Here is a 27,840-nt window from a genome sequence, read left to right as displayed (position 1 = left end):
CACAGTGTCTGTCCTTTGCTCGTGAGATTCTAAAAAGCAACGACGAATTTCGTCCATTGAAGTGCAACATTTAACTCGGATACATTATAGACAGTGACAGATACGCTCTAAAGTTCCATCCGAACGAGTTTCGTACCTTTTGAGAGCTGATTCGGTAACATCAAAAAACCATTTATCATTAAACTAATAAAACTATTAAAATAAACTGTCAGATAGCACACTCGGTACTCGGACCACCTGTGTGTCAGCCACAGTCGAGCGACGGCCGTTCGTGTGGAGAAACAGCTCACCGGCAGTGGTGCCCGTGTAGAATGCCACACAGTGGTCGCAGCTAAACTGGCGGACTGCACGGCTGCTTCCACAGGTGACCCTGCCTCTGATGTCTGTGACAGGACTGGAGTACGTTGCAGTGGGAGGAATTACGAGGCAGGTCTCGTGTCTAGGTCTATTAGAGGGATACCGGTGGACCTGTGTGAAACTTCCACACTTTTACAGTTCTAAATAATGACAGTATTTGGAATTAGTGTAATGGCTAGGATACGGATAGTTGTGGGAATGAAGAGAACACATCTTTAAAAATGAAGCAAATGACATAAATTCCTGATTATTATTTCGTGACACATTTTTGTAAGAGGAAAAATCAGAAAGTAGCACACAATAATTTTATCACCAAAAAGTTTAATAGGGAACAAAAAAAAAAAAAAAAAAAAAAATCACAAATCCATTTGCATCTTTTACCTACTTTTTTACACAGTCACCGACATACTCGACACAATTCTTCCGTCGCGGTACCAGTTTCGATGTCCCCTGTTCATAGAAGTCTGTTTGGTCGGAGTATAGCCACCTGTGGACTGCCGATTTCACTTTTGTATCTGTCCCAAAGCATTGCCTGGTCAGCAATTTCTTCACAGGACCAAACAGATGCAAGGTCCACATTATGTGGTAGTTTCTGGAGCACCTCCCACCCAAATTTGGCACAAACAGGAGCAGCAATGAGGGGGCGAGCATTGTCACGAAGAAGTCTGAACCATCAGCATTAATGTCGGGATGTCTGTCACGAAAGGGCACGGCGCAATTTAACCGGAGTTTTAATGTAGACTGAAGCATTCACCGTGATTCCATGTTCAGTGTAGTCCACCGTACCACACTGAGCGTGTCTCAGAACACTGTCACAAGCATTTTCCCAATAGACTGAGTCACTCTGAATTTTTTTCATACTAGGGAACCGGCACGTTTCCACACCGTCAAGGCGTGTTCGGTTTCGGGCACGTAGTGGTATGCCCGAGACTCGTCACCGGTGACGATTCCTTTCAGAAAGTTGTGCCGTTCTGCCGAATAATGCATGAAGTGGTTCGAGCCCATCACCATTCGCTGGCCCTTGCAGTCGTCTATCGTGTTCGTATGTGCCGAGTGAGAACTAACTTTACGAAATTTCGACGTGTCGCGAAAAATATTGTACACTGCACTATAGCAAATCTCGAATTGCTGCGATAAGGTTCGCAGTTGCGTGTGCCGGTCTTTCAAAATTGCTGCCTCAGTGGCTCGACATGTGGCGGGGTTGCAGCTGTTACCGGTCACCCAGAGTTTGGCGAATCACTGAGGTCAACACGGTTCTCTCCGAAGAATGCACACCACCTGGAGACACTGCTACAGTCTGTACAGTCGTTGCACACGAGCCACGCATGTCCCTGTCAGTTTCACTCAGTTTATGCCCTCTGGCCCACAAATATTGAACTACACTACACTGCTCTTCACAAGTTGATGACAGTAACACGTGTGCCGTGTTTTTGTGTAGTTTAGGCTTCTCTCACTAGAGCTGCACATGAAAACAAAATACCCTCTATAGTGAAAACTTCAAATTATATCATCACGAAATTTCAACATTCTACCTGCAATACCGGGGGAGAAAGATTTTTTGTGAATTTCTTCCTGATCCTCTCTCATATATATACAAAGATGAGGTGACTTACCGAACGAAAGCGCTGGCAGGTCGATAGACACACAAACATACACACAAAATTCAAGCTTTCGCAACAAACTGTTGCCTCATCAGGAAAGAGGGAAGGAGAGGGAAAGACGAAAGGATGTGGGTTTTAAGGGAGAGGGTAAGGAGTCATTCCAATCCCGGGAGCGGAAAGACTTGCCTTAGGGGGAAAAAATACTTTAAATATGTCTGCTTGTGTCTGTATGTGTGTGGATGGATATGTGTGTGTGTGCGCGAGTGTATACCCGTCCTTTTTTCCCCCTAAGGTAAGTCTTTCCGCTCCCGGGATTGGAATGACTCCTTACCCTCTCCCTTAAAACCCACTTCCTTTCGTCTTCCCCTCTCCTTCCCTCTTTCCTGATGAGGCAACAGTTTGTTGCGAAAGCTTGAATTTTGTGTGTATGTTTGTGTTTGTTTGTGTGTCTATCGACCTGCCAGCGCTTTCGTTCGGTAAGTCACCTCATCTTTGTTTTTATATATAATTTTTCCCATGTGGAATGTTTCCCTCTATATATATATATATATATATATATATATATATATATATATATATATATATATATATATATAAAAAAAACACAAAGATGAGGTGACGTACCGAACGAAAGCGCTGGCAGGTCGATAGACACACAAACAAACACAAACATACACACAAAATTCAAGCTTTCGCAACAAACTGTACCTCCACCTGTCCAATGGCCAACTTCACACGTCCGTCCACATCAAGCCCACCAACAAGCAACAGTACCTCCATTATGACAGCTGCCACCCACTCCACATCAAACGGTCCCTTCCCTACAGCCTAGGTCTTCGTGGCAAACAAATCTGCTCCAGTCCGGAATCCCTGAATCATTACACCAACAACCTGAAAACAGCTTTCGCATCCCGTAACTACCCTCCCAACCTGGTACAGAAGCAAATAACCAGAGCCACTTCCTCATCTCCTCAAACCCAGAACCTCCCACAGAAGAACCCCAAAAGTGCCCCACTTGTGACAGGATACTTTCCGGGACTGGACCAGACTCTGAATGTGGCTCTCCAGCAGGGATACGACTTCCTCAAATCCTGCCCTGAAATGAGATCCATCCTTCATGAAATCCTCCCCACTCCGCCAAGAGTGTCTTTCCGCCGTCCACCTGACCTTCGTAACCTGTTAGTTCATCCCTATGAAATCCCCAAACCACCTTCCCTACCCTCTGGCTCCTATCCTTGTAACCGCCCCCCATGCAAAACCTGTCCCATGCACCCTCTCACCACCACCTACTCCAGTCCTGTAACCCGGAAGGTGTACACGATCAAAGGCAGAGCCACGTGTGAAAGCACCCACGTGATTTACCAACTGACCTGCCTACACTGTGATGCATTCTATGTGGGAATGACCAGCAACAAACTGTCCATTCGCATGAATGGACACAGGCAGACAGTGTTTGTTGGTAATGAGGATCACCCTGTGGCTTAACATGCCTTGGTGCACAGCCAGCACATCTTGGCACAGTGTTACACCGTCCGGGTTATCTGGATACTTCCCACCAACACCAACCTATCCGAACTCCGGAGATGGGAACTTACCCTTCAGTATATCCTCTCTTCTCGTTATCCGCCAGGCCTCAATCTCCGCTAATTTCAAGTTGCTGCCACTCATACCTCACCTGTCTTTCAACAACTTCTTTGCCTCTACACTTCTGCCTCGACTGACATCTCTGCCCAAACTCTTTGTCTTTAAATATGTCTGCTTGTGTCTGTATGTGTGGATGGATATGTGTGTGTGTGTGTGTGTGTGCGAGTGTATACCTGTCCTTTTTTCCCCCTAAGGTAAGTCTTTCCGCTCCCGGGATTGGTATGACTCCTTACCCTCTCCCTTAAAACCCACTTCCTTTCGTCTTTCCCTCTCCTTCCCTCTTTCCTGATGAGGCAACAGTTTGTTGCGAAAGCTTGAATTTTGTGTGTATGTTTGTGTTTGTTTGTGTGTCTATCGACCTGCCAGCGCTTTCGTTCGGTAAGTCACCTCATCTTTGTTTTTTATATATATATATATATATATATATATATATATATATATATATATAGCAGAACTGTATTTACTAAATGCCGTCTTTTATATATATATATATATATATATATATATATATATATATATATATCCTTGCACATAATTTTGAACAAAATTCTTTACAGAGCACTACAATGTCTCAGTGCAAACGACACTTCACATAAGAATGTAAGCTACGTGTACTTTTTGCCTATACGGGATACAAAAATAGTAGCGGATATACCGGGTGATCAAAAAGTCAGCATAAATTTGATAACTTAATAAACCACGGAATATAGTAGATAGAGAGGTAAACATTAACACACATGCTTGGAATGACATGGGGTTTTATTAGAACCAAAAAAAAAAAACACCCCATATTGCTAGATGCGTGAAAGATCTGTTGCGCGCGTCATTGGGGGTGATGATCGTGTGCTCAGCCGCCACTTTCGTCATGCTTGTCCTCCCAGGTCCCCAGACTTCAGTCCGTGCGATTATTGGCTTTGGGGTTACCTGAAGTCGCAAGTGTATTGTGATCGACCGACATCTCTAAGGATGCTGAAAGACAACATCCGACGCCAATGCCTCACCATAACTCCGGACATGCTTTAAAGTGCTGTTCACAACATTATTCCTCGACTACAGCTAAGTTGAGGAATGATGGTGGACATATTGAGCATTTCCTGTAAAGAGCATCATCTTTGCTTTGTCTTACTTTGTTATGCTAATTATTGCTATTCTGATCACATGAAGTGCCATCTGTCGGACATGTTTTGAACGTTTGTATTTTTTTGGTTCTAATAAAACCCTATGTCTTTTCAAATTTATACTGACTTTTTGATTACCCGGTAGCTGACCTCGAAAAGGCTACGAACAATTTTCCGCGCGTAAAGACGGCATTTAGTAAATACAGTTCTGCTCTTTGAACCATTTCTCCCTGTAACTCATTTATAATGATTCCAAATGCAATTTTAATAGACAACTCTCTCTTGTTAATTGAAAAGGTATGCTCAGATGACATGTTATTAAGTTTATCTGTGGTATTGCAGTAGTTTTCCCAGTTTCAGTCAGCTGAGCGTTAATTGCAAACAGGGGATGCATGTGAAACTTTCACCCTTTTATAATTTTAAATAATGACAGTATTTGGAATAAGTGTAGTTGTAGGCATAAGGATAGTTGTTGACAATGAAAACTAAGTTTGTCGTTTTGGAAAGTATACTGGTTTAGAAAAGTCAGCTTGTACAATGGGCAGAGAGAATGGATCATTGCAGTGGTCCACGGTTATTGTCAATGACAATTCTGAATGCAAATTATCCAATTAATAAGTACTTTGAAACAAATAAAATGGTATTTGTAATAACATAATATGAAAAAGAAGTATCTTATTTGTGATAAATAAAGTAGCTTCGTAAAACAGAGGCACGAAGCTGGGCATCCACTATACCATTTTGTGTACGATAGGTAAAAGTCTCTTTTGTGTTACTTACTCACTTTACTTTACTTTAGTTTACGCGATCAGGCCCAGAGGACTGCGTGCTGCTACGAGGTTCCTCCTCCACCGGGTTCTGTTTTCTGCCTCCTGGCACCAATCATTCTCTATTCCAATCTGCAGCAAGTCCTTACGGATCCCATCCCCCCTTCTCTTCTTCGGTCTTCTTAGTGGACATCTTCCACAGGGAGTATAATCCGTAGCTTTCGACGGCCGTCGGCATTTACCCGTCCGGCTGAGATGTCCTGCCCGTGCAAAGTGCTCGGTTCTCATCAGTCCTACAATGTTTGGTCTATTGTACACTTTGTCTGGTTCACAATTATATCTGATCCTCCATTCTCCAGTGATCTCATCTCGTACCAGACCAAAGATCTACCTTAAGACTTTCCACTCAAAAACAAGAAGATTGTTCGAGACTTTTTTTCCACACACTCCAAGTATGTGACTGGGGAGACAAGGTGTGGGAGATCTGTTTCTGGACATAATGAGGAGAGTAAATTCTATCTGTGAAGGCCTCACTGAGACCCTCAACATGTCTGGAGAGGAAGTACTCGTCTCTCCAGATAAAATGACCACAGGTGGCTCAGCTGTACAGAATGGACTCTGGCCGAGGAGCGGATGTCAGCTGTCGAGATAGGTAGGCAGGTCCGACGTGTAAGGAGGAGCCGATGGAGCCATCCGGAGGCAGTCGACCTCGAGGAAGGTGGCATGTTCTGACGAGGAGGGGAAAAGGTGTTAAAATTCTGGAGGAATAAGGATAGTGTCCTCCCACTCACTACAGATCATCAATGATCTGCCACACAACGCCTCCCACCTGTGTGGTGAGAAGCAGTGCATCCAACTCCATACTGTTGTTACTTCGTACCCAGATTTCCCAGTCCTAGTGCTGTTTCCCATTGTTACCGTTCTCTATCGCATCACATTATACAGTGTGTCAATATCTTTCTCTGCTTTCCTGAATTTCCTCATCAGCTCCTAAACTACACACCATCCCACTCTCTTACCACGCACCTCGCGAACTACCGACAGCTGAGCCGCCGTGTGGCTTACAGTGCACGGCAGTGTGCCCGAGTGTACCCTAGGTGCACAACCCTTACACATTCTCCCTGATGACGTAATTATTCCTGGACTGTCAAACTAATTGCACCCCTTCACTTCACTCCTGCATTTTCCACATTCCTCGTGGGCCTGCCCGCACTACACATTTTCTTACACCTCGTAGTTTACAGTTATTTGCCTCATCCGCTCAGGCACACACCGTTCTGACCTCGTCCGATCCATTTACACGTGCTGCTTTTCCTCTCTACACTCAGATATACCCACCAATCTGCACCACACATAATTACTATACTTTTTTTCTATTTTGTTTGTGACCTCATCCACCTTTCATTTTCACCTTGTTTTTTTGTTATATTTCATCTGATTTTTCGTTTCCTCACTATTCTTCATTTCGTTCTGTCTTTTTTGGGGTTTTAAGACAGTCCATCATATTTTTACTTTTTTTTTGTCCTCCACTACAGATCCTTGCTCCTTCCATATGCACCAACATGGAAAAGTTTCCCTTTTTCTAGCCAGAACACAGACCCACATACTGTTCCTGTGTTGTTGCTGAGCTTCTGACATCTCCCAAAAGGTCTGATCATCAAATTATCCATCTCCAGCTGCAACCCATTCCTCCATAATGACACCTACCTGTTCATATTCCACCAGTCCATAGCTCTCACCGACAATCCTAAACTGAAACGAATGCCCTAACAAGTAAGCTTTCACGGCCGGTGTCTTCATCAATTAAAACTTCCGGGCTGAATTGCCGTGGTCCGTATATAAAACTTCTTCTCCTTCCTGACGTTTCGTTGCCTACTGCGGGCAACATCTTCTGAGGTGAGTCGGCGACCGGCTGCTAGGCGCCGGAGGTCCGCTTATACAGAGCGCTTAGATGGTGCCACAACTCGTCACGTGCTTTCGACTTTAAAACTATCTCTGGCTAGAAGCTGTAATCGACAGAGATGGTACTAGCCAGAGATAGTTTTAAAGTCGAAAGCACGTGACGAGTTGTGGCACCATCTAAGCGCTCTGTATAAGCGGACCTCCGGCGCCTAGCAGCCGGTCGCCGACTCACCTCAGAAGATGTTGCCCGCAGTAGGCAACGAAACGTCAGGAAGGAGAAGAAGTTTTATATACGGACCATGGCAATTCAGCACGGAAGTTTTAATTAATGAAACAAATGCCATCCAGGAATTAAAGCAGGTGGACAACACCACTTCAAAACACTCATCAATCAGTTAACCTCATAATCCCACATTTCACTACCAAATCCACAACAATCACAAGAGCCTCCGTCAAACCCTCCCTTACAGACCTACTTCCACCACATGTTCGCATTTCTGGGATCCTATTCTGTAAGCTCGTACCTTCATTAAGAGACTGCAGTCGGGCACTGTGTCAAATGCTTTTCAGAAATCTGTGAATATGGAATCTGCATGTTGCCCTTCATCCACAGTCCACAGTATATCATGTAAGAAAAGGGCAAGCTGAGTCTCACGTGAGTGACGCTTCTTGAAAACCTGTCGATTTGTCGACATAAGCTTTTCAGTCTCTCGGAAACTTATTATATTTGAACCCAGAATACGTTCCAGAATTCTCCAGTTCCCCACAATGGAAACACCTCCTCAGCACCAACTGTATTGATAAGACTTGACCCAAAACTAATATTGGACTCTGCCTTGCTCAATTTCCTCTCCATTCAATCGTGATCAGCACCCCACTCCCCCCAATTATCCTCTGGTAACTTTCCTGAATTCCCTAATCTCAAACCTTTCGCCACCCTCATTCTCCAAATTCCTAACACAGAAACTAACCCCACATCCACAGAAAGAACTGCAATCCAGCACCCAAATACTGATCCCAAGCTTATAAAGCTAGCTGCAACAAAGACTCCACGACTTTGATACCTGGTGTAAACCTTCAATTGGGCAATCCCATTAGTTCATAATCAGACAAGTGTGTCTCTGACAATAATATTATCTTTGAACTCTTCCATTTGGTCCGTGTTTGCATAGAAAAATAGTAACATCAGAAAATTGAGTTCGCCTTGATGCAAAACACCTTGTTACTTGTTTATTTCTTTATTCTCCCAAACTAGTTTCGGCGACAAATATCGTCGTCATCGGTGGTTTTTTTTAATCTTATTTATTGTATGTTACAGCATGTTTTAAGCAATTATTGCCACTGTCTGTGATGTATTTTCTGTGCTCTTTTTTCTGTTGCTGTCTTTTTACTTGGCGTACATCATGTCATGTTTGTTGGATAGTATGTGGCTGCTTTTATACACAGAAAAACAAAACTTTTGCACTTTATTTCTGAACCAGAATATTACACCATCTTCAACTGTGTGCAATTACACAATTAGTTACGATGCACCCTGAATTTGTCAGATGTTTGGCAGTCTCTGTCTTCCCCTATAGTTTTTAGCCGCTAGTACTGAGGAAATCATTCTCTAATGTTTTTAAACGTCGTGTCAGCCCGTCCTTTCTTCTTGTCAGTGTTTTCCGTATGTTATCTTCTTTACTTGTACTGTGGACAACTTCCTCACTCTTTATCAGCCACCTAATTTTCAACATCCTTCTATAGAGTCACATCTCAAACACTTTGGGCCTCTTCCCTTCCTGGTTTTTCCCACAGTCCACAATTCACTACCACCCAGTCCTGTATTCCAGACATATATTCCCAGAAATTTCTTTGCTAGTATCAACCATTGGCTAAAATACTACAGACTTCTTCTGATGATGAATACCCTCTATGTTAGTCTGCTCTTTATGTTTCCCAGACTTTGCCCATCACGTTTTTTTGTTCCAAGGTAGTACATTCTTTAATTTTGTCTACTTTGTGGTCACCAATTTTGATGTTCAGTTTATCACTAATATCATTTCTACTACTTCTCATCATTTTCATCTTTCTACAATTTACTCTTAAGCCGCATTTACCATTCATTAAACTGTTCATTCCTGTCAACAGCTCCTATAATTCCTCTTCACTTTCACCGAGGATAGTGATTCTGTCAGTGAATATTATCAATGGTATCCTTTCGACTTAAATTTTAACCCCACTCTGGTACCTTTTCTTTTATTTCAACTATTGCCTCTTCAATGCTGAAGGTTGAAAAGTGGGGGCAAAAGAGAACATACCTCTCTTACACCCTTTTTAATTTGAGTGCTTCACTCTCGATCTTCCTTCTCACTGTTGCCTCTTTGTTCTTGTACATATTGTATATTATGTGTTTTGCTACTCCTTACTTCTATTGTGTTCCAAATTTAGAACATAACCATTTTGCATTGTCAAGCACTTTTTCCAGGTCAACAAATCCTACAAAAATTTGTTTATTTTTCTTATGTCTTGCTTCCATTATGTCACAACTGCCTATCTACTGCTTTTATCTTTCTGAAAGTCAAGCTGATTCTCATCCGACACATCCTCAATTTTCTTTTGCACTCTCCCGTATACTATTCTCGTCAGCCACTTTGACGCGTGAACTGTTCTACTGACTCTGCGATAGTTCTCGCACTCGTCTGTCCTCGCTATATTTGCTACTGTGTGGGTGATATTTTTCCAGAGAGTTGGGTGGTTTGTCTCCAAACTCTTAGATTCTATGCACCAACTCGAATAATGGCTCAGTCGCCACTTCCAAAAATAATTTCAAAAACTTCAGAGAAGTATTATCTACCCCTTCTTCCTTATTTGACAGCAAGCAATCTGAAGTTCTAACTAATACTGGATCTGCTATGTCTTTCATACCAACTACCATTCTTCTTCATTCCCATCATCAGTGATACATGCTGTCACTGTACTCTTTCCACATATTCACTCTCTTCTCTACATACACTGCTGGCCACCGTAAATGCAACACCAAGGAAGACAAGAGGTAGCACAACAAGATTTATTTTTTAGATAACATGTTGACCAAGTATCAAATGATTACGTTTACAGACGTCTGTGACATGTGGTTCCTGCCAGAATCAGTAGCCAGAGTAGCCGCCATTGTTGGAGATCACTGTTGCCACGCGTCTCGGCATTGAGTCAGAGAGACGTTGGATGTGTTTCTGGGGTACAGAAGCCCAAGCAGCTTCCACACGTTGCCAAACATCATCTGGTGTGGCAGCTGGGGATGTAATCTGGGTCACTTGTCGAGCAACCGTGGACCACATGTTTTCTATCGGCGAAAGATCCGGAGAGCGAGCCGGCCAGGGAAGCAATTCAATCTGGTTATTGACGAAGAACCTTTGGACAATGCGTGCCACGTGTGGTCGCGCATTATCCTGTTGAAATATGGCTGTGGCCGAGCCCTGAAGATAAGGAAGGACAACTGGCTCCAGCACCTCGGATATGTAGTGCCGGCTATTTGAAGTACCGGCAATGCGTACTAGAGGCGTGCGAGAGTAATATCCAATACCACCCCATACCATAATACCCAGTGCAAGACCAGTGTGGCGGTGCATAATGCAGCTGTCCAGCATCGTCTCTCCACGGTGTCTCCACACTCGAAACCGACCGTCGTGGTGCTGCAGACGGAAGCGTGCCTCGTCAGTAAAGACAACGTCATTCCATTCTGCCGTCCACATCCGTCTGTCATCACACCATTGGCGATGGAGACGTCTGTGGTTCTGCGTCAATGGTAGACGAAGCAATGGACGTCTTGCGGACAGACCACTCTGCTGTAAACGGCGTCGAATGGTATGCGCAGACACTGGATGATGCGTTACAGATGCAATGTGCTGTGGTACGGTTCGGGATGTCACTCAGCGATCCGTCACTGCCGTGCGCACAATTTGCCTATCAGCACGTGCAGTGGTGCACCGAGGTGAATGCGATCGACCACGTCAGTCCGTCGTACCCTCCTGCATCCAACGGTCACATATCCGCATTACAGTTGATTGGTTTCGTCCAACACGACTAGCGATTTCTCTGTTGATAATCCACAATCTCGGTAAGCCACTATCCTTCCTCTGTCGAACTCGGATACTCAATCAAAAGATGTTCGCTGTTGTCTACGAGGCACAACTGATCGTCTCGTGAAACAACCACAAGGTAAACACACGTGCCAAACGTACACTCGTCGAAATCGCCAAGCTTTAAATGGCGCTATGAGGTGGCGCCACAGGCGCGGGTGATGTGCGTCTGCGTTGAAATTCTAATCAGTTGCATATCTCATCGCTGCAAACCCATGGTGTAAATTTCACTTGATTCGGATGCTTCTTTCAGGGTGTTGCATTTACGGTGGCCAGCAGTGTATAACAGTGGAATTCCTATTGTTGCACTCTTAATATTGACAGCCTTGCTTTTAATTTCATCAAAGATTGTTTTGACTTTTCTATCTGCAGAATCAGTCCTTCCAACATCCATTTCTTTTTTGATTTCTCCACATTTTTCCTGCAGCCATAATTCCTTGGCTTCCATGGCCTTCTTATTTATTTTGTTCTTAATGATTTTTATTGTTATATTCCTATATTCGCCTAGGTATTTTTGTATCACCTCCTTTTGTCAATTAATTTAAGTATTTCTTATGTTACACAAGGTTTCCCCAAAGTTATCTTCCTTATACCTGTCCAACTTCTGTCACTGACAGAATACTGTGGTATTCATGATCACAGTAACTAGAGCCTCGGAAAGCTTTAAAGGTACATCATTCATCAGGATGTCGGTGTCCCACTTCTTTAGGCATTGATTCCGCTGTATGATCAAACTTCAGCTTGCTCTTCATTGTTACTTAACTGGGTTCTTAGTCTGTATGTGCTCCTGGGTGCACCCTACAATCTAATATCTGATTTCAGAATCTAACAATGGAAACACCAGTTTGGAATATCAACAATATATGGAAAAGGATAGATTGCTACTCACCATAAAGATGATACTTTCAGTTGCAGACAGGACTGTTACAATTTAGCTTTTGGCCAAAGCCTTCTTCAAAAAAGAAAAGAAAACACACGCACAAAATTCATTCACACAAGCAAGCACACCTCACACACTCACTCACACACACACACACACACACACACACACACACACACACAAAACTGCCAGCTCTAGCAGCTTGGTCGGGAATGCATGTGAATGTGAATGTGTATGTGTGTGTGTGTGTGTGTGTGTGTGTGTTTCCTTTCCTTTTCTGAAGAAGATTTTGGCCTACAGCTAAACCTTAACAGTCTTTTCACTGTGCCTGTCTGCATCTTTATAGTGAGTAACAATCTATCCTTTCCATTATATTGTTAATTTCAGTAGGTGTAGTTCCATCTCAGCCCAGCAAGCTACCTTCCTCAGTGACGACAAATGTCTCACGTACGGTTCCGTAAGTACCTCCGTCCACTTCAAACCTACCACCTGACGAAGAAGCTCTATTATGAAAGATGCCACCAATTCTATACTAAGAAATCCCTTACGTATAGCCTAGCCATCTGTGGCTTTACCACCTGCAGTGCCGAGCAGACTCTCTTTAAACGAGCTCGGAGTCTCACCGAAGCCTTCACAGACCAAAATTGACCTGACCACCCAGTCCAGAAACAGATCCCTTGCACTTTCTCTCCCCAGTCACCTAGTAATCCCCTCGTACCCACCGACTGGCCACAAAGGAGCAGATCACTTTGTGACTAGTGGCATCCAGGATTGGAACAAGTGAATCACCACTAGGGTTAGGACTGCCTCTCGTGTCCTGAAATGAGGAATGTCCTCCTCACTATCTCCCCCGACCCCCCTACAGTAGTATCCCACTGCTCATCTGACATACGCGATATCTCTGTCTGTTCCTACTCCACCCTCGATCCTAAACCCTACCCTCGTGCCGATATCCCAGTAATAGACCTACGTGCGAGACCTGTTCTGTACTTCCTATCACTGACGACTACTCCAGTTCTGTGACAGATGTTTCCCACCCCATCAAAATCTGGGCCACCTGTGGTAGCAGCCACGTCGGCTGTGTACTTACCTGCAACCACTGTGTGGCATTTCTGGTCCTACATGTATCTGAGGCTTTCGTCCGGTCACTCGATGTCCAGTCTGGTGTGGCAGTCGAAGACAGCAAATGAAAATGGAAGCTTTAAATTCCACGTGTACGAAATCGTTAACACGAGAGAATCGTACGAACGTACCGTCGCTTGAACACTGTACTGAGCCCGATACAGATGACATAGTAATAAGCGTCTCTTGTGTAAAGAAACAACTGAAAGAGTTGCAAACAAATAAGTCACCAGGTTTGTATGAAATTGTAATTCAGTATTACAAAGAGTACTCTACGGCTCGGCATTTATTGCAAATCACCCAGCGCAAAGGCCTACTCGACTGTAAAACAATGCAGGTGACTCCCGTATACGAGAAGGGTAAAAGAATTGACTCACAAAATTGGACACCAATATCCTTAACACTGGTTTGCTACAGAATTCTTGAACATGTTCTGAGCTCTAATATAATAAATTTCCTAGGGACTGAAAATCTCATGTCCAGAAATCAACTCAGTTTTAAAAAGCATCGCACATGTGAATCTCAGCTCGTCCTTTTCTCACGTGATATACTGCAAACTATAGATGAAGGGCACCGGCACTGGGCAGATCCCATACTTCTAGATTTTCAGAAAGCATTCCACTGCAGGCTCTTAATGAAAGTACAAGTTCCCCAATACGCGAGTTGCTCAAAGACACTTTAAATTATAGAAATGGTGAGTGTTCGTCAGAGACAAGGGGATTGTCAGGAGTGCCCCAGGGAAATGCAACAGGACTTCTGTTATTATCTATATATATAATATATAATAATCTATATCTATAATATCTAAGACGGGGTGGGCAGCAACCTGCCGTCATTTGCCAGTGACATCGAGGTGTACGGCAATGTGTCGTCACTGAGTGACTGCAGGAGAAGACGAAATGACTCGGACGGAATTTTTCGTTGGTGTGATGAATGGCAGCTAGCCCTAAATGTAGGAAAATGTAAGTTTATGTGGATGAGTAGCAAAAACTAATACGTAATGTTTGGATGTAGCATTAGTAGTGTCCTGTGTGACACAGTCACATCATTTAAATATCTGTGTGTAACACTGCAAAGTGGTACGAAACGGAACAATCGGGTAAGGTGAACGGTCGACTTTCATCTATTCGGAGAATTTTAAGAAAGTACGATTCATCTGTAAAGGAGACTGCATATAGGGCAGTAGTGCGACCTAGTCTCGAGTACTGCTCGAGCGTTTGGGATCTGCAGTAGGTCGTACATTTTTCCCTCAGACCATCTGCGAGTGGAGCAGGACAGGAAATGAGTAGTAGTGGTACAGGGTACGGTGGGTTGCGGAGTGCGAATGTAGAGGTAGCATCCCGCGTAGGCACGAAACTGACAAGTTGTCTGTCCACGCAAATGGCCACTGTCCGACTGTGGCCGAGAGACGGCGGCCACACGGCTGCCGAGAGTCACACCCGGTACAGTGTGCTCGACTTCGACGACCGCTTCGCGGCCCGTGCCGTCTGGATTTTTACGTGAACTGCATAGGTAGGAACTCAATTAGGAACGTATCTACCATTCCCGTAACTCCCCTAGCCCGACTTCTGCCAGTCCCCAGCCTCCACCGTCCTGTAACCTCTACGGTGCCCTCGCCCCGGCCTCTACGCACTTTCTATCCCTCCAGAGTACCTGCATATTCCTTTCTCCTTCTCTTTTTCTCTCCTATCCCATTTTAATAGACTCCATCCCCAATGCATTAAGCACTCACAAGAAATGTTTACGTTCACCACTTAACTTACTTAAATGCCAGAGGAGCAACTCCAGGCGGTAGTCGAATAGGGATCGATATCCTGAGTTCCTGCAAGTTCTTCAGCTTTCCCAGGGCAGTGAACGCCTCTCTCGGTATACTGTGGACCATCTCAAAGTCGTCATCCTCGCAGAGTTCCAGACGTTCCAACTCGGTGCAGGCCTCCAGCAACGGTGGGACACAGCTGTGTAACAACAGAAATGGGGTCTTTCAGAATTATTCGTCTCCCGTCACGTTTCAAAATACCAAAGAAACAGAGTACTTTATATTATAACTCTAAATTAATAGTTCTTATACTGTATTTGCAACAACAACGTGTTCAACTGTCACTATCGCATCATTCGCTGCTGAGATCATTACTATTAGTGTCACAGAAAGTATACCCATCAGGGATGAATTATACTAATATATGTCTGCTTGTTTCTGTATATGTGTGGATGGATATGTGTGTGTGTGCAAGTGTATACCCGTCCTTTTTTCTCCCTAAGGTAAGTCTTTCCGCTCCCGGGATTGGAATGACTCCTTACCCTCTCCCTTAAAACCCACATCCTTTCATCTTTCCCTCTCCTTCCCTCTTTCCTGATGAGGCAACAGTTTGTTGCGAAAGCTTGAATTTTGTGTGTATGTTTGTGTTTGTTTGTGTGTCTTTTGACCTGCCAGTGCTTTCGTTTGGTAAGTCACATCATCTTTGTTTTTTGATAAATTATACTAATATACGTTAGACATAATGGTGAGAGTTAAGGCCCAACATATTAACACATTCAGTTGGTGATGAAATAGTGTTTCCGAAGTCAGCTTTTAATACTGCTAAGGCTTCAACATACAGTTTTTTCTCTTTTTTTGTTTTTTGTCTTCAGAAACTGGGCATTTCATATTTATTTATTGTGTGTATATGATGACCAATAAGTCAGTGCTGCCAGCTGTTGCTTGCTCATGTAATTCAGTAAAATAAGTAAAACAAAAAGTTCTTTTACAACATTCTGCCTTTAAATGATTATTGACATATATAGGCACAATTGTTCGTGAGAATATATTGCCGAAATGAAAATCTTTGTATGAGACATCTTCGTAAACAACACGTAGGTTCTCGAAGCTGGTGTTTAGTCCAGTTTAAACTTCTGAGCTGAGAAGCTGAGGTCAATATATAAAACTTTTCTCTGGCTCTTTGTCTCCCGTTTTGGGAGACATCTTCAGAAGTAAATGGTACGCTGCCGGTATTGCCCACTGACGAGTGCCCGTCAGTCGATCGGACACCCACATGTATTTAGAGCCAGTGTGGAGCATCTCTTCTACTATTGCCCGTGAGTTGTCGTCTCACGTGCAAAAACAGTCATTTCGAAAGACTACATTGGCTCAATGACCTCTTGTCAAAGTACAGGGTTTACGCAAAAGGGGGCAGCAGATATCTAGAATTAACGTTTGACAAACTACAAAAGATACAAACACAATTCCAGTGATCCTAGACAGAGAAAAGTTAAAAATTCTGAACAGTCTGTGCAGAAGTTTAGCTAAAGCCACAGTGGTATTGTTACATGTTTATAGGAATTACCATTTATGTGCTGAAATCAGGAAAATTTGAGTCCAGAGGATAACCTGAGTGTGGAAAATCTCCACATTAGTCAATTCACTGAGAGCTGGAATGAAACAGACACAGTTTCACGTGACTACGCACGACCTGTTCCAGCAAAAACAGAGTGTCGAAAATCCTTCGTGCACACTCTCCACGTGGCGGTCACACTGACATCGCAGTGAAGCATACGTCGCTTGTGAAAAACCTTATATTTCAATATTGGCTTATAGTATAATGCAAGAAGTCATAAAAACCCGACAGGTGGCATAGCAGATTCAAACACAAGTGATTTTGGTTACAATAATGTTAAAGGAAGAATAAAACTTATTCTGTTGAAGTTGAACTGCTTTGATTCAAGTTTATAACAAAACACTCTTTTCTCTCTTTTATAATGCAGTCTAATTTCCACATTTGAGGTCAAACTTTTTCCATCACATGGAAAACACATTTGTTTCACTCTTCTGCAGTCACTACTTGTTTTAGTAGTTCTTTAACTTCTGACATTTTGTGTGTACTGTCTTTTTCTGCAACACAGCCTTCGATTTTGGCCCAAACTACCTCGATTATGTTTAATTCACCAGGTATGGAGGAATCAGAAGAAAAGTTTTCCCTGCTCCATCAGCCATTTCATCCACTGCATATTCTTTGTGCACTACTCTGTTCTTTTTTAACAATTTCCAGTAATTCTTTCTTCAATACTCCATTTTCCAATAACAATATTTTTAGATTTTAGTTATTCCGGTATATCTCGCTTATTGGCATTCAGATTAGGTACTTCTTCTTTTCAACAAGAATAGCACAACATGTTATCGAGAACAGTAACTTCTTTTTGCTGAAGCCGAAGAAAAAGTCTTCAAACCACTTCTCGAATGTACTGTTGCACGTCTCCTCACAGTAGCCTCCACTTTTCTTGGGCCCGTCTTGGATTTGAAAGTTCACACACTGCCTCTGACAAAACCTGCTTTGCTCCCAATATGTGTGATAATCAGGCATTTACCTTTACCTGTTTCCAGTGGATAATTCAGATAGAAATGCTTGTTTAGAGGATTTTATGGACTTATGCACCGAGACGTTACTTCAGGTATGTCGTGTATTTGGCCATGTCTCGTCCAAACAATAGACGGGTCTTCCTTCATCTCTCAACAATTTATCATTTGTAGGTGACACTGCCTCCCTGAAATCATCTCTGTCTATTAGCACGCTACTGCATCCACACCGAAAGTATTTAAAATTCATTTCTTTTAAAACTGTATGATAATAAAATGATATATGGAAGTTGCTCAAATGTGGATTTTTAATCGTGGCCACAAGCACTTTGTCAGTTGTTAGTGACCTGTTACAAAAAATTTCCTTCGTATCGCAGTTCTATCGAAGTCACCAATACTTCCTGAAAGTTTGTCATGATTTTTCTTTCTTGGGAGACTTTGAAGAGTGTGACAACCAAGTTTTTTTCAAAACAATATTGGTCACTGACTGCTCTGGATACAACAGCTCCATTATACACAGATTAAGAGCCATGTGCTTCTCCACAGAAGTTAATGACTTCTTTTTTGATCACTTCTCAGTTAGAGTCAAATCTGACAAGTCGGCCTCGCTCACCGTCTCCGCAGAGGACAACATGACAAGTTTACTCCTATGTTACACAAATAGAAATAAAGGGGATAGCTACTAGGTGACCACAAAAATAATGAATGACGAATGTGATTACAATCACTGACACTGACACACGAATAATCAAAAACTGGGCTTTCAAACGAGACGAACTTTACAATCAGATTCTAAGATCACACACTAATGACTTACAATCGCAACAGACGTGGCCAAACTGAGTGAAGTGTGCCCCGTATTGCTCACCTCTCGGTGGCAGTGCTGCGGTCACGTGCCTCGTCGTGTCCGCAGGCTGTCTGTCATTTCAGTGAATGGAGTGTAGTACTGGAATACCTGCGAGACTAAACTGGAGGTGTCGGCAGCCGCTCCTACGGTACAGCTACGGTAACTTCCCGACCGACTGCTGTAATTCAGTCAGGGCCTGATCAGTTTATCAGTTCACCACTCAGTAGGTTCGTACACCAGTGATTGTAGTGAGCTCGAATTATGTGTTTCAGAGTGAAGCTTTTGTTACTGCTCGAAATCTGTTGTTCTGTCCTGGATGATAACAAAGATCGTGAGTTATTTTTTATAATTTTTTTTCCCAGTTGTTACATTTATTTCACTTAGATATTACCACACTGTTTGAAAGTCAGCATCATCTACCAGCATTGCAAATACATGTGCTCACCGAGTATTTTTATGAACATTATTTTCACAATATTTACATTCTATCTGCACGTGTTGGAATGAATAATTTTTTTTTATAGTTTCTGTGTCTCTCTGTATGATGCTTACTAATGAAACAATGATAGTCCAGGTCACAATGATTCCTGATAACAGTTAATTGTCAACAGTCATTAATTTATCAGTGGAAATAAAATAAAAACTATGTCAAGGAACTGGAGTATACTGAATTTAAAGACACAACTGGCGGGACCAACTTGTGATATATTTGCTTTGTGGAATTTACCGTAGTATGTACACAGATATTTCCGGCAAACGTTTCACAACGAAGCTACGTAGTACCAGTAAATAACTAAGGTATCTGCTCCAGTACAAGCTCCCGTAATAACGTGAACAGTTCCTTCGTACACAAGTTGCTAAGTGCCTCATAATGTAGCTGCTTTCTACTTTTGGCGATAATAATGTACACCAACAAGTTGAAGAGAAAGAATTTATGGTAAAATATTATAGACATAAACAGAAAAAGTAATGGATCCAGAATGGTGCCCTGAGGGATATATGTTTCAAAAAATTCCTCATCCACAGGCTGTGTCTATGCAATGAATCATTATCAGCATTTCTTAAATTATAAGTGCTAATTTGGAAATGACACATTCTGCCTGTTAATTTCACTACGAAATGTGCAGAATAATTTTCACGACAAACTCGGAACCCAAAATGCGCGGGTGAGGCTGGCTTGCCAGGTATTGTTGTATTGCACAGAACTGAACTGGGTACAACTGTTAAATACGGAGGCTTAAACAGTGGCACGGTCACTTACGAATGGAAGTAATTCCGTACCAAACTGACGAAAGCTGACCTGCAGCTTTTTTAAAGGAATCGCAGCAATATTTAGCTAGCTACATAACAATCTGTATTTAATAGCCCTTTATACGTACGCGAGAAGAAATATGCCAAAAGTCCACTTACCATAACGAGAAAGGCGCAGGTTATACCGTGTAGGGTGAAGATATCGAATACATGGGAAGCACACTCGTCAACCGAAAGTAATTTCGAGTAGAAGTTAGACAATCTTAGGAGGACAGGTAATAACACTCACCTCGTCCAACCCATTGCCCACTTTATGCATATCGACCTGAGGGTGTTCCTCTTGGCTCTCAGAAAGTACCTCAGGTCTTCCATATTGATATACGTAAACCCAAAGTCGACCTCGGCTAGTTGCGGGCATCCGTTGACCAGAGGTCGCACCAAACAAGGTTCCTGGGTAGAGCTACGATCGAATTCCTTGTATTCCGGTTCCAGATTCAGCACACGGAGGTTGTGCAGCTGCGACAGGGCCTCCGAGCACCTTTCAGACTTCAGCAGTTTGTAGGGAGCCATCAGTGTGTGTATTCTGGTGCACTTCTCCACCAAGGTCTTCAGTACCTGCAACTGAACGATTCCCCTTCTGTACAAACACCTACAAAGAAAGCAATGGCAAACCTCAAGAAGAAAGAAACTTCGTTACCGGTCATTTAAACAGATGCTTTCTGTCTTTTCTGAGGCACATAATCAAATTCCAGTGACAGAAGATGCACAGCAGCAAGACAGGTGGACGCAAACGAAGTCAGTATTAGTGGTGAACAGAAGGACAAGGACGATGATGACGACGTGCGGTTTGTCGGGAGCTCAATTGCACGGTCAATAGCATCCGCACAAAGTTTCAATTTTTTCACAATCCAATGTAGTCACTGCCACGAATGATGACGACAGTAGTGAAATGACGAGGAAAGCACAAACACCCAGTCCCCGGGCAGAGAAAATCTCCAACCCAACCGGGAATCAAACCCGGGACCCTGCGATCCAGAGGCAGCGACGCTAGCCACTAGACCACGAGCTGTGGACTGAACAGCTCCCACATCGTCCACGCTCACTGGGCCAACTGGTTGTCAGCTAAGAGACGGCTGGTATTCACTGTGCACAGGTTACAATCTCATCTGGCAAATCCTCGAGAAGTCGGTTCGTACTGTCTGTGTCGCAGCTGCTTCCGACCGCCCCGGTTCTTTTCTAGTCCGACCAAATTCTCTGTTCTCATGACCTACATTGCACGACAACTGAATTTGCCTCGTTTTCTTGTTCTTAACTGACTGTGTACCCTCTCACTAATCGTAAACAAATCGGAACAAAATTTCTATTGGGAAAAAGTTGAAAGAAGGAGCAGAATCTATATGCATCTGCACTGACAGCAATAACTGGAAGAAATGCTTAGTGTATGAAAAGTTTATTTTGGCTCAATGACAGTTTACGTAATGGTTTTAGCTTTAGTATCAAACCAATATAACTAGCCAAAATGAATCCCTTAAAGAAACAAACTTACATATGTAAAACAGCTCCAGATGTCTGATTATTTTACAAAATGTGTTAATGTGTTAAATGTCAAACATTAAGGATGGAAGGAAGAAAAAGTTTTGGAAAAGTTTGAATTTATGTTTGAACTTCGTCAGAAGTTCTCGATTTCTGAAAAGCATTCGATTCAGTACCAGACTTATTCTTATTGTCAAAAGTTCAATCGTTGGGGGAATCGAGTGAAATTTGTACCTGGATTGAGGACTTTTTGGTGGGGAGGGAACAGCGTGTTATCTCAGATGGAGAATCATCGTCAGACGTAGAAGTAACTTCAGGTGTGTGCCAAGGAAGTGTGTTGGGAAACTTCCTCCTCATATCGTGTACTGATAACCTTGTGGGCAATTTTAATAGTAACCTCATATTTTCTGTAGATAATGCAATTATCTATAATGAAGTATTACCTGCAAGTAGCTGCATAAATATTCAGTCAGATCTTGATAAGCTTTCAATGTGGTGCAAAGATTGCCAGCTTGCTTTAAATGTTCAGAAATATAAAATTGTGCACACCTCAAAAAATGTAGTATCCTATGACTACAATATCAATGAGTCAAAGATGGAATCGACCAACTCATTTAAATACCTGGACATATCATTGTAGGGATGTTAAACGGAATGATCTCATAGATTTAGTACCAAATAGCACTAATACGGGATACTGAATGGATACAGAGAAGGGCAGCACAAATGGTCACAGATTTAATTTGACACACGGAAAAGTGTTAAGGAGATGCAGAAGAAATTGAACTGTCAGACTCTTGAAGATAGATGTAAACTATCTTGAGAAAGTCTAGTAACAAAGTTTCAACAACTGACTTATAAATGATTACTCTACAAATATACTACAAACGCCTACATATCTGTCACACGGATATCACGAATTAAAATTAGAATAATTATAGCACACACAAAGGCATTCAATCAATCATTTTTCCCACGCTCCATACGTAACTGCAATAGAAGAAACCCTAATAATTGGTACAACTGGACATACCCTCTGCCGTGCACTTCACGGTGGTTTGCAGAGTACGACTAGATTAGATGTAGATGCAGAATTAGAAGTAGAAGTTATTACGTGCTCTCATTATCAAACATAGGACGAGTATAGTCTGGGATGAGTTATTCTACCTCAACACATATACACAGTTTCTAAGTCTCGTACTGGTCTCATCCCCCCCAGGGGGCTTGCCGCTCTTAGGCCACCACGGGGGCCCAGCTTTTGCAGCACCTTTTCCCTTTCGTTCCACGTGTCTGTCCTCTCGTTGAAGTGTGTTCCGAATTTTCAGTAGCCGATATCAGAACAGTCCAACATTTTTCGGTCCTTTTCGCTTTCTCCGTTCCCGTTCTCCCGTCCTTCCTCCGCTCCAGTGTTTGAGGTTCCTCCTTTTCTTATTCCTCACTGTGCGCTCCCGAAGGTCAACCCGTGCGTCCGACACGTAACGGGTGACGCGGTAACGCACAACTCGTAGCCCCACACCGACAGGTGGGGTTCGCACGTACCCCCCGGTACGGACCCGGCCCAGGAAGGGCGGTTGCCCGTGCTGCCACCTTCCCAAACTGCCAATCGGTCCCTCTGTCAGGCGTTCGGGAGGTGCGAACGACCACCTGAGCCAGGAGCGCTCCCCTCCGAGGGAGGCTGACGGTCGGAAGGAGTGTGCCGTCAGAGGCGCCGACAACTGCGGGGCATTTTCTAACCACGAGCCGATCGTCTCTTGGTAGAAGACGTCTACCGAACGTAAGTGGAACGAGGCTAAAGATTCGGTGACCCTCTGCACCACAGTTCCTTGCCATTTTACAGCTGAAGACGGTCTGTCCTTTAGCTACGGTAAATACATTTATTATTCGGAAAGGTGTCGACGCAATTGCCAGGCACGTGAAATCCTCTTCTCGTTTACACGACGGTACTTCAGTTTTGGAGACTACTACCGATTCTCGAGCACGACGACAGCTCGCAGCTTCGCTCCTCCGCAACTATCCCGCCCGTGTCGAGGCCCACCGAATGCCGTATGCGTCCCGCGGTGTTATTTACACTGAGTAGCTCGACGGTCCGATCGAGACAGAAATCCAAATGTACCTCTCCGATCAGGGTGCCGTTACGTGTAATCACTAGTGCTCGTGTGCACTCTTTTTCTCACTTTTTATAGAAAAATGTTTCTGTCAAAGATCAAAGCAGGCTACGTTCTTAACCCAATGCGCTGCTACTACTGTCACCGTTATAACCACACTCAAATGTCCTGCCGACACCTGGCCAAATGTGTAGCCTGCGACAGGGATGCTCGAGAGGGTGACATTCTGTTTCCTTCTCCCCGCCCTACCGATTGCAGTGGCGACTGTGCCGTCTCCTCCTGAGACTGTCTGCGTATCTCGACGAGTGGGTCGTCCGGAAGATCTGGGCGAAGGAAAAAGTGCTTCACCCGGTCACTCGCAATTGTCGGCCAGTCGGAAACCACGTGTTCTACCGTCCGGCACTTAAAGTACCGCTACGTGTCACTCCACGAAGTGTGCGGACATGCGACCTCAAATTCGGCACCGCGGTTGTGAAATCGCACGGTGTCCCCGTCTCCTGCTCCGGGTGTGCGACGAGCCACCGAACTTTTGCCTCGGGGCAGAGTCACCTGCTACACGACCGGCAGGCCGGAAAGGATAGGAGGAATACTCCCGTGAAGCCCTCTTACGTCTCTCCGGCCGACAAACATCCGAGTCTTCCTCTGCCGACCAGAAAGGCTCCGAGAAATCAAACAGAGGCAAACGGTCGTCTCCTTAGCCAACTTAAGTTCGTTTTATTAGCTGTCTTTCCTTCTGTGAATTGGGCTTAATGTGTAGTCATTTTTACTCCCTTTCATCTTCGTGTCCTACAGTTCTGAAATGGGCACGTACAACTCTAGTTGTTCTTGTGCCCTAAAATAAAACAAAACAATACTGGTCTTATTGTGTTAAACCTTTAACATAAGATCATACATCTCAGTGAGTATATTATGGCAGAATTTTAAATTTGATCAATAATTATATGAAAGGCCGAAAATCCAATTTTTGTTGTCCCTGAAGTTGTTAGTATACAATCCCAGTTGCAAGTTCCAAATCTGTGTTAGCTATTTAGTGATACAGATCTCACAGCATAGGTGCCCCATTGGTATGCGTATGCTGTGTTACAGACCCCCATGGGCAGTTTCACAAGACACTCAATATTTAATCAGCATAAGGCACTAACATTTTCACAATTAAGCAGGCTACAAGCAATGCCACAGATACCTGTAGTAAGCCAACCATAAACCACGTTCCACTTACACCACCTGGCAAAACAGCAACCTATTTGTGCATATTCCATGGTCAGGTCATTATTTTGGCTACTACCATTAAGCATGGGTATTTGTAAGCAGAGAAGAGGGAAGGAAAAGAACAGGCACAGTCCCCTGCGAACAAGACTCAGTGGCAGCAACAGCAGCAGCAAGCTCACAGATCACTCCCCCCCTGTGTTACGGAGCTGGTCAGTGTCGTGTATTGTAGACTGTGTACACTCATTCAGTTCATGACACGATCCGAAGAAATCGTGACTTTATATTGTACTTCTGATAATATAACAGTCTCATATTTTTCAAAAAAAGATACAACATACGTAAGCCTTATTTTAACACGAAATGTATTCGCAGCTGCAAATACGGAGAACCGTTGGCTGTATGATGGAATGATGACAATGAAAATTTGTGCCAGACACGGACTCGAACCAAGATTTCCCACTTATTGCGAGCAGTCGGTTTGCCGTTAGGCTATCAGACCGTACTTCCAGACGAGATGCAAACTTCAATATATTGTCAACCGTATGTTCACAACCTGCATTCGTACATTCGTTATATATTTTTCCATACAGGGGAGGCATTTTTAATTGAATGCTGCTTGCCTGGTGTTGATGGATAAATATGATATTTCAGTGCCTGTATTGTTCAGAAGTATGATGCAATATTCCTTCAGAGATGCACGCTTTTTACTTCTGGACAACACAGGCACTACAATATCGTATTTATCCACCGACACTGGGCACGTGAATTTCGATTAAAAATGCCTCCCCTGTACAGAAACGTACATAATGAACGCACCGGTGCAGGTTTTCGACATGTGGAAGTTTGGGTCTGGCCGTGAAGCGTGCAAACGGACAGGTGACCGCTCACGATAAGTGCAAAATCCGGGTTCACGTCTCAGTCCGGCACAAATTTTCGCTGTCACCATTCCATTATACAGCTGAGATTTGTCCGTATTTGCAACTGCAAATACATTTCACGTACGTCATAATGGCTGCAGCTTACCACAGCCCGTGTTCCTTAGGACGTGCGTGAGTGCCCGAAGGAATATTACACTGCACTTCTGAACGATGTGCTCTGTACCTTATTGTAAGCCTTATTTTCAGAAAACTATTACTCTTTGTACTTCTAATTTAATTCAAAATTATAATCGTATCTGAAATTATCAATCTCATCGTATGAAATATTTTGAGCAATAATTTGACAATTTTATAAAAGAAGTATTTAACCACATACGAAGATCTCCGGATGTAAAATATCGACGTATTATAAGATAGCTGAACTGAAACTTCTCCTATCTTTGCTCTCGTCAATTTGTGTAACGAGCAGTTGTCGGTTAGTTACGGAGCAAATAGTTTCACTGTGAAGTCACGAGGTGAATGACGTGGGAGGTATCCCTTTCTTTTTGAGGTCACTGGCTGGCTGAGGTTTGTTTTGTACTGCAATGTGGAACTGCTATAAATTACAACATGAGAGATGGAAACAATAAACAGAGAGAAGGATAAAGTTTCATCGTGCAGCATTGTCCTTATCTTACAGTGAAGGTCAGTCGTTCTGCCTAGATCTAAAAATGCTAATTCCATAGAGCCACAAATTCAACAAGGAGCAATAAAAAGAAGGTACTGTGCGACCTTCCTTCTTGCCAATTTATTAGCTGCACACACGTAGCAAAAAAAGTGTGCTTTCTCTCAGCTTTTATTTTTCAGTTCTTTCTGGACAACAGTAGAGGAGAGAGTCAGCTCAATTTGGAAGCTCAGGTCTGGGATCTTACAGAATAAAAATTTGGATACTGTTGTGGACCTACGTGTTTGCAGATTGAGGAGAAGGAATTTTATGTGGGTTTGTATGGAAAGTAACAGTAATTATTTCTAAAATGCAAGAATGATGGTTGGACTAACACTCAAGCGAAGAAAATTTAGAAGCTCGTGAAACTTTTGTGTTGAGGTGTTTCAATTTGAGTGAATATGTTAAATTTATGAAACTGTGAATAAAGTCGTAGCACCAAGAGTATTAATTGAAGAATACAGCAAAGCTGAAATTAGTGTTCATGGTGATGTAGCAAAGTTGCAAACTTTGAATGATAATGTTGTAGAAGATAATATTTTGAGGTAAGGCTCTAAGCACAGTAGAGGATCCTGTTCTACAGACAAACTGTTTTCTGCTGTAAAAGTCTAATTGTAAGCATTACTCGAACTGGCTAGGGCAAATGAAGTTTCAGTATTAGTTGCTAAAAAGCATTAGGAACCTGGCACTTGCATATATTTCGTGTGGAGAAAAATATCTGTAATAGTTTTTCCAAAGTACAAAAACTTGAAAATTTCAATTTTGTAAAGAGTTACAGCTCAATTGGTGGTTGGTTTAGAAACAGTGGCAGACTAGTTTGTGGTAGTGATGCAAACAACATAATATTTACTGTATGCAATTCTGATGTAAAAATGTAAAACTTAAACTCACAATCTCTAGCTCATATCAAAATTTTTTCAAAAATATGTGGCAACTGTCAATAAGGGAAATGTGTGTTTTATCTGTGAAAGACTTTCTTTGAGAAGTCTGATGCTGGGTTTTTCACATGCTGTAACATTCATGTTTTCTGCTGTAATGTGTCTAGTTATTGAGTGTTTCATAAATGTATTTCCCTCAAAACGTGTGTCATTAGTAACAGGAATTATCTTAACTGCATTAATAACCACAGTGGTGACTCCAACAACTGTTAGTTATGTTGAAAACTGTGAGTGTGCATCGCCTTTTTTCTTGTGTTCCGGTTCCGTTCACTACCGACACGGGTCATATTATTCCTTCGCGTTCGGACTCCTCCGTGCCTACAGTGCCTCGTCACTCGTGGATAAGGCAGAAATATACGACTTCATTTGACGGGTTTCCGATGCCACCGAACCAGCCTCACCCGGCACTATACGGCCGACAACGTCTGCTGCCCTGCACGCCTACCACCTCGTGGCGAGTAACCCGCTCACCGGCCTCGTCCCCGTAAAGGACTCGCCACATCACACTTCCGGTCCGTGGCCGAGGTTGGAACGAAACGGCCC

The 27,840-nt window shown here is 43.2% G+C and overlaps 1 protein-coding gene across 1 annotated transcript in view; it reads right to left on the bottom strand.

The window, feature by feature from the left end:
• Positions 1–27,840, bottom strand: part of LOC124605265 — a 158,717-nt gene that overhangs the window by 53,181 nt on the left and 77,696 nt on the right. The window contains exon 3 of the mRNA XM_047136828.1: positions 15,270–15,461. Coding sequence (XP_046992784.1) covers positions 15,270–15,461 — 192 coding nt within the window. The remainder of the gene's footprint in view (positions 1–15,269; positions 15,462–27,840) is intronic.

The sequence above is a fragment of the Schistocerca americana genome, chromosome 3, assembly GCF_021461395.2.
Source record: "Schistocerca americana isolate TAMUIC-IGC-003095 chromosome 3, iqSchAmer2.1, whole genome shotgun sequence".
NCBI lineage: Eukaryota > Metazoa > Arthropoda > Insecta > Orthoptera > Acrididae > Schistocerca > Schistocerca americana.
This window is presented reverse-complemented; position numbering and strand designations above follow the sequence as displayed.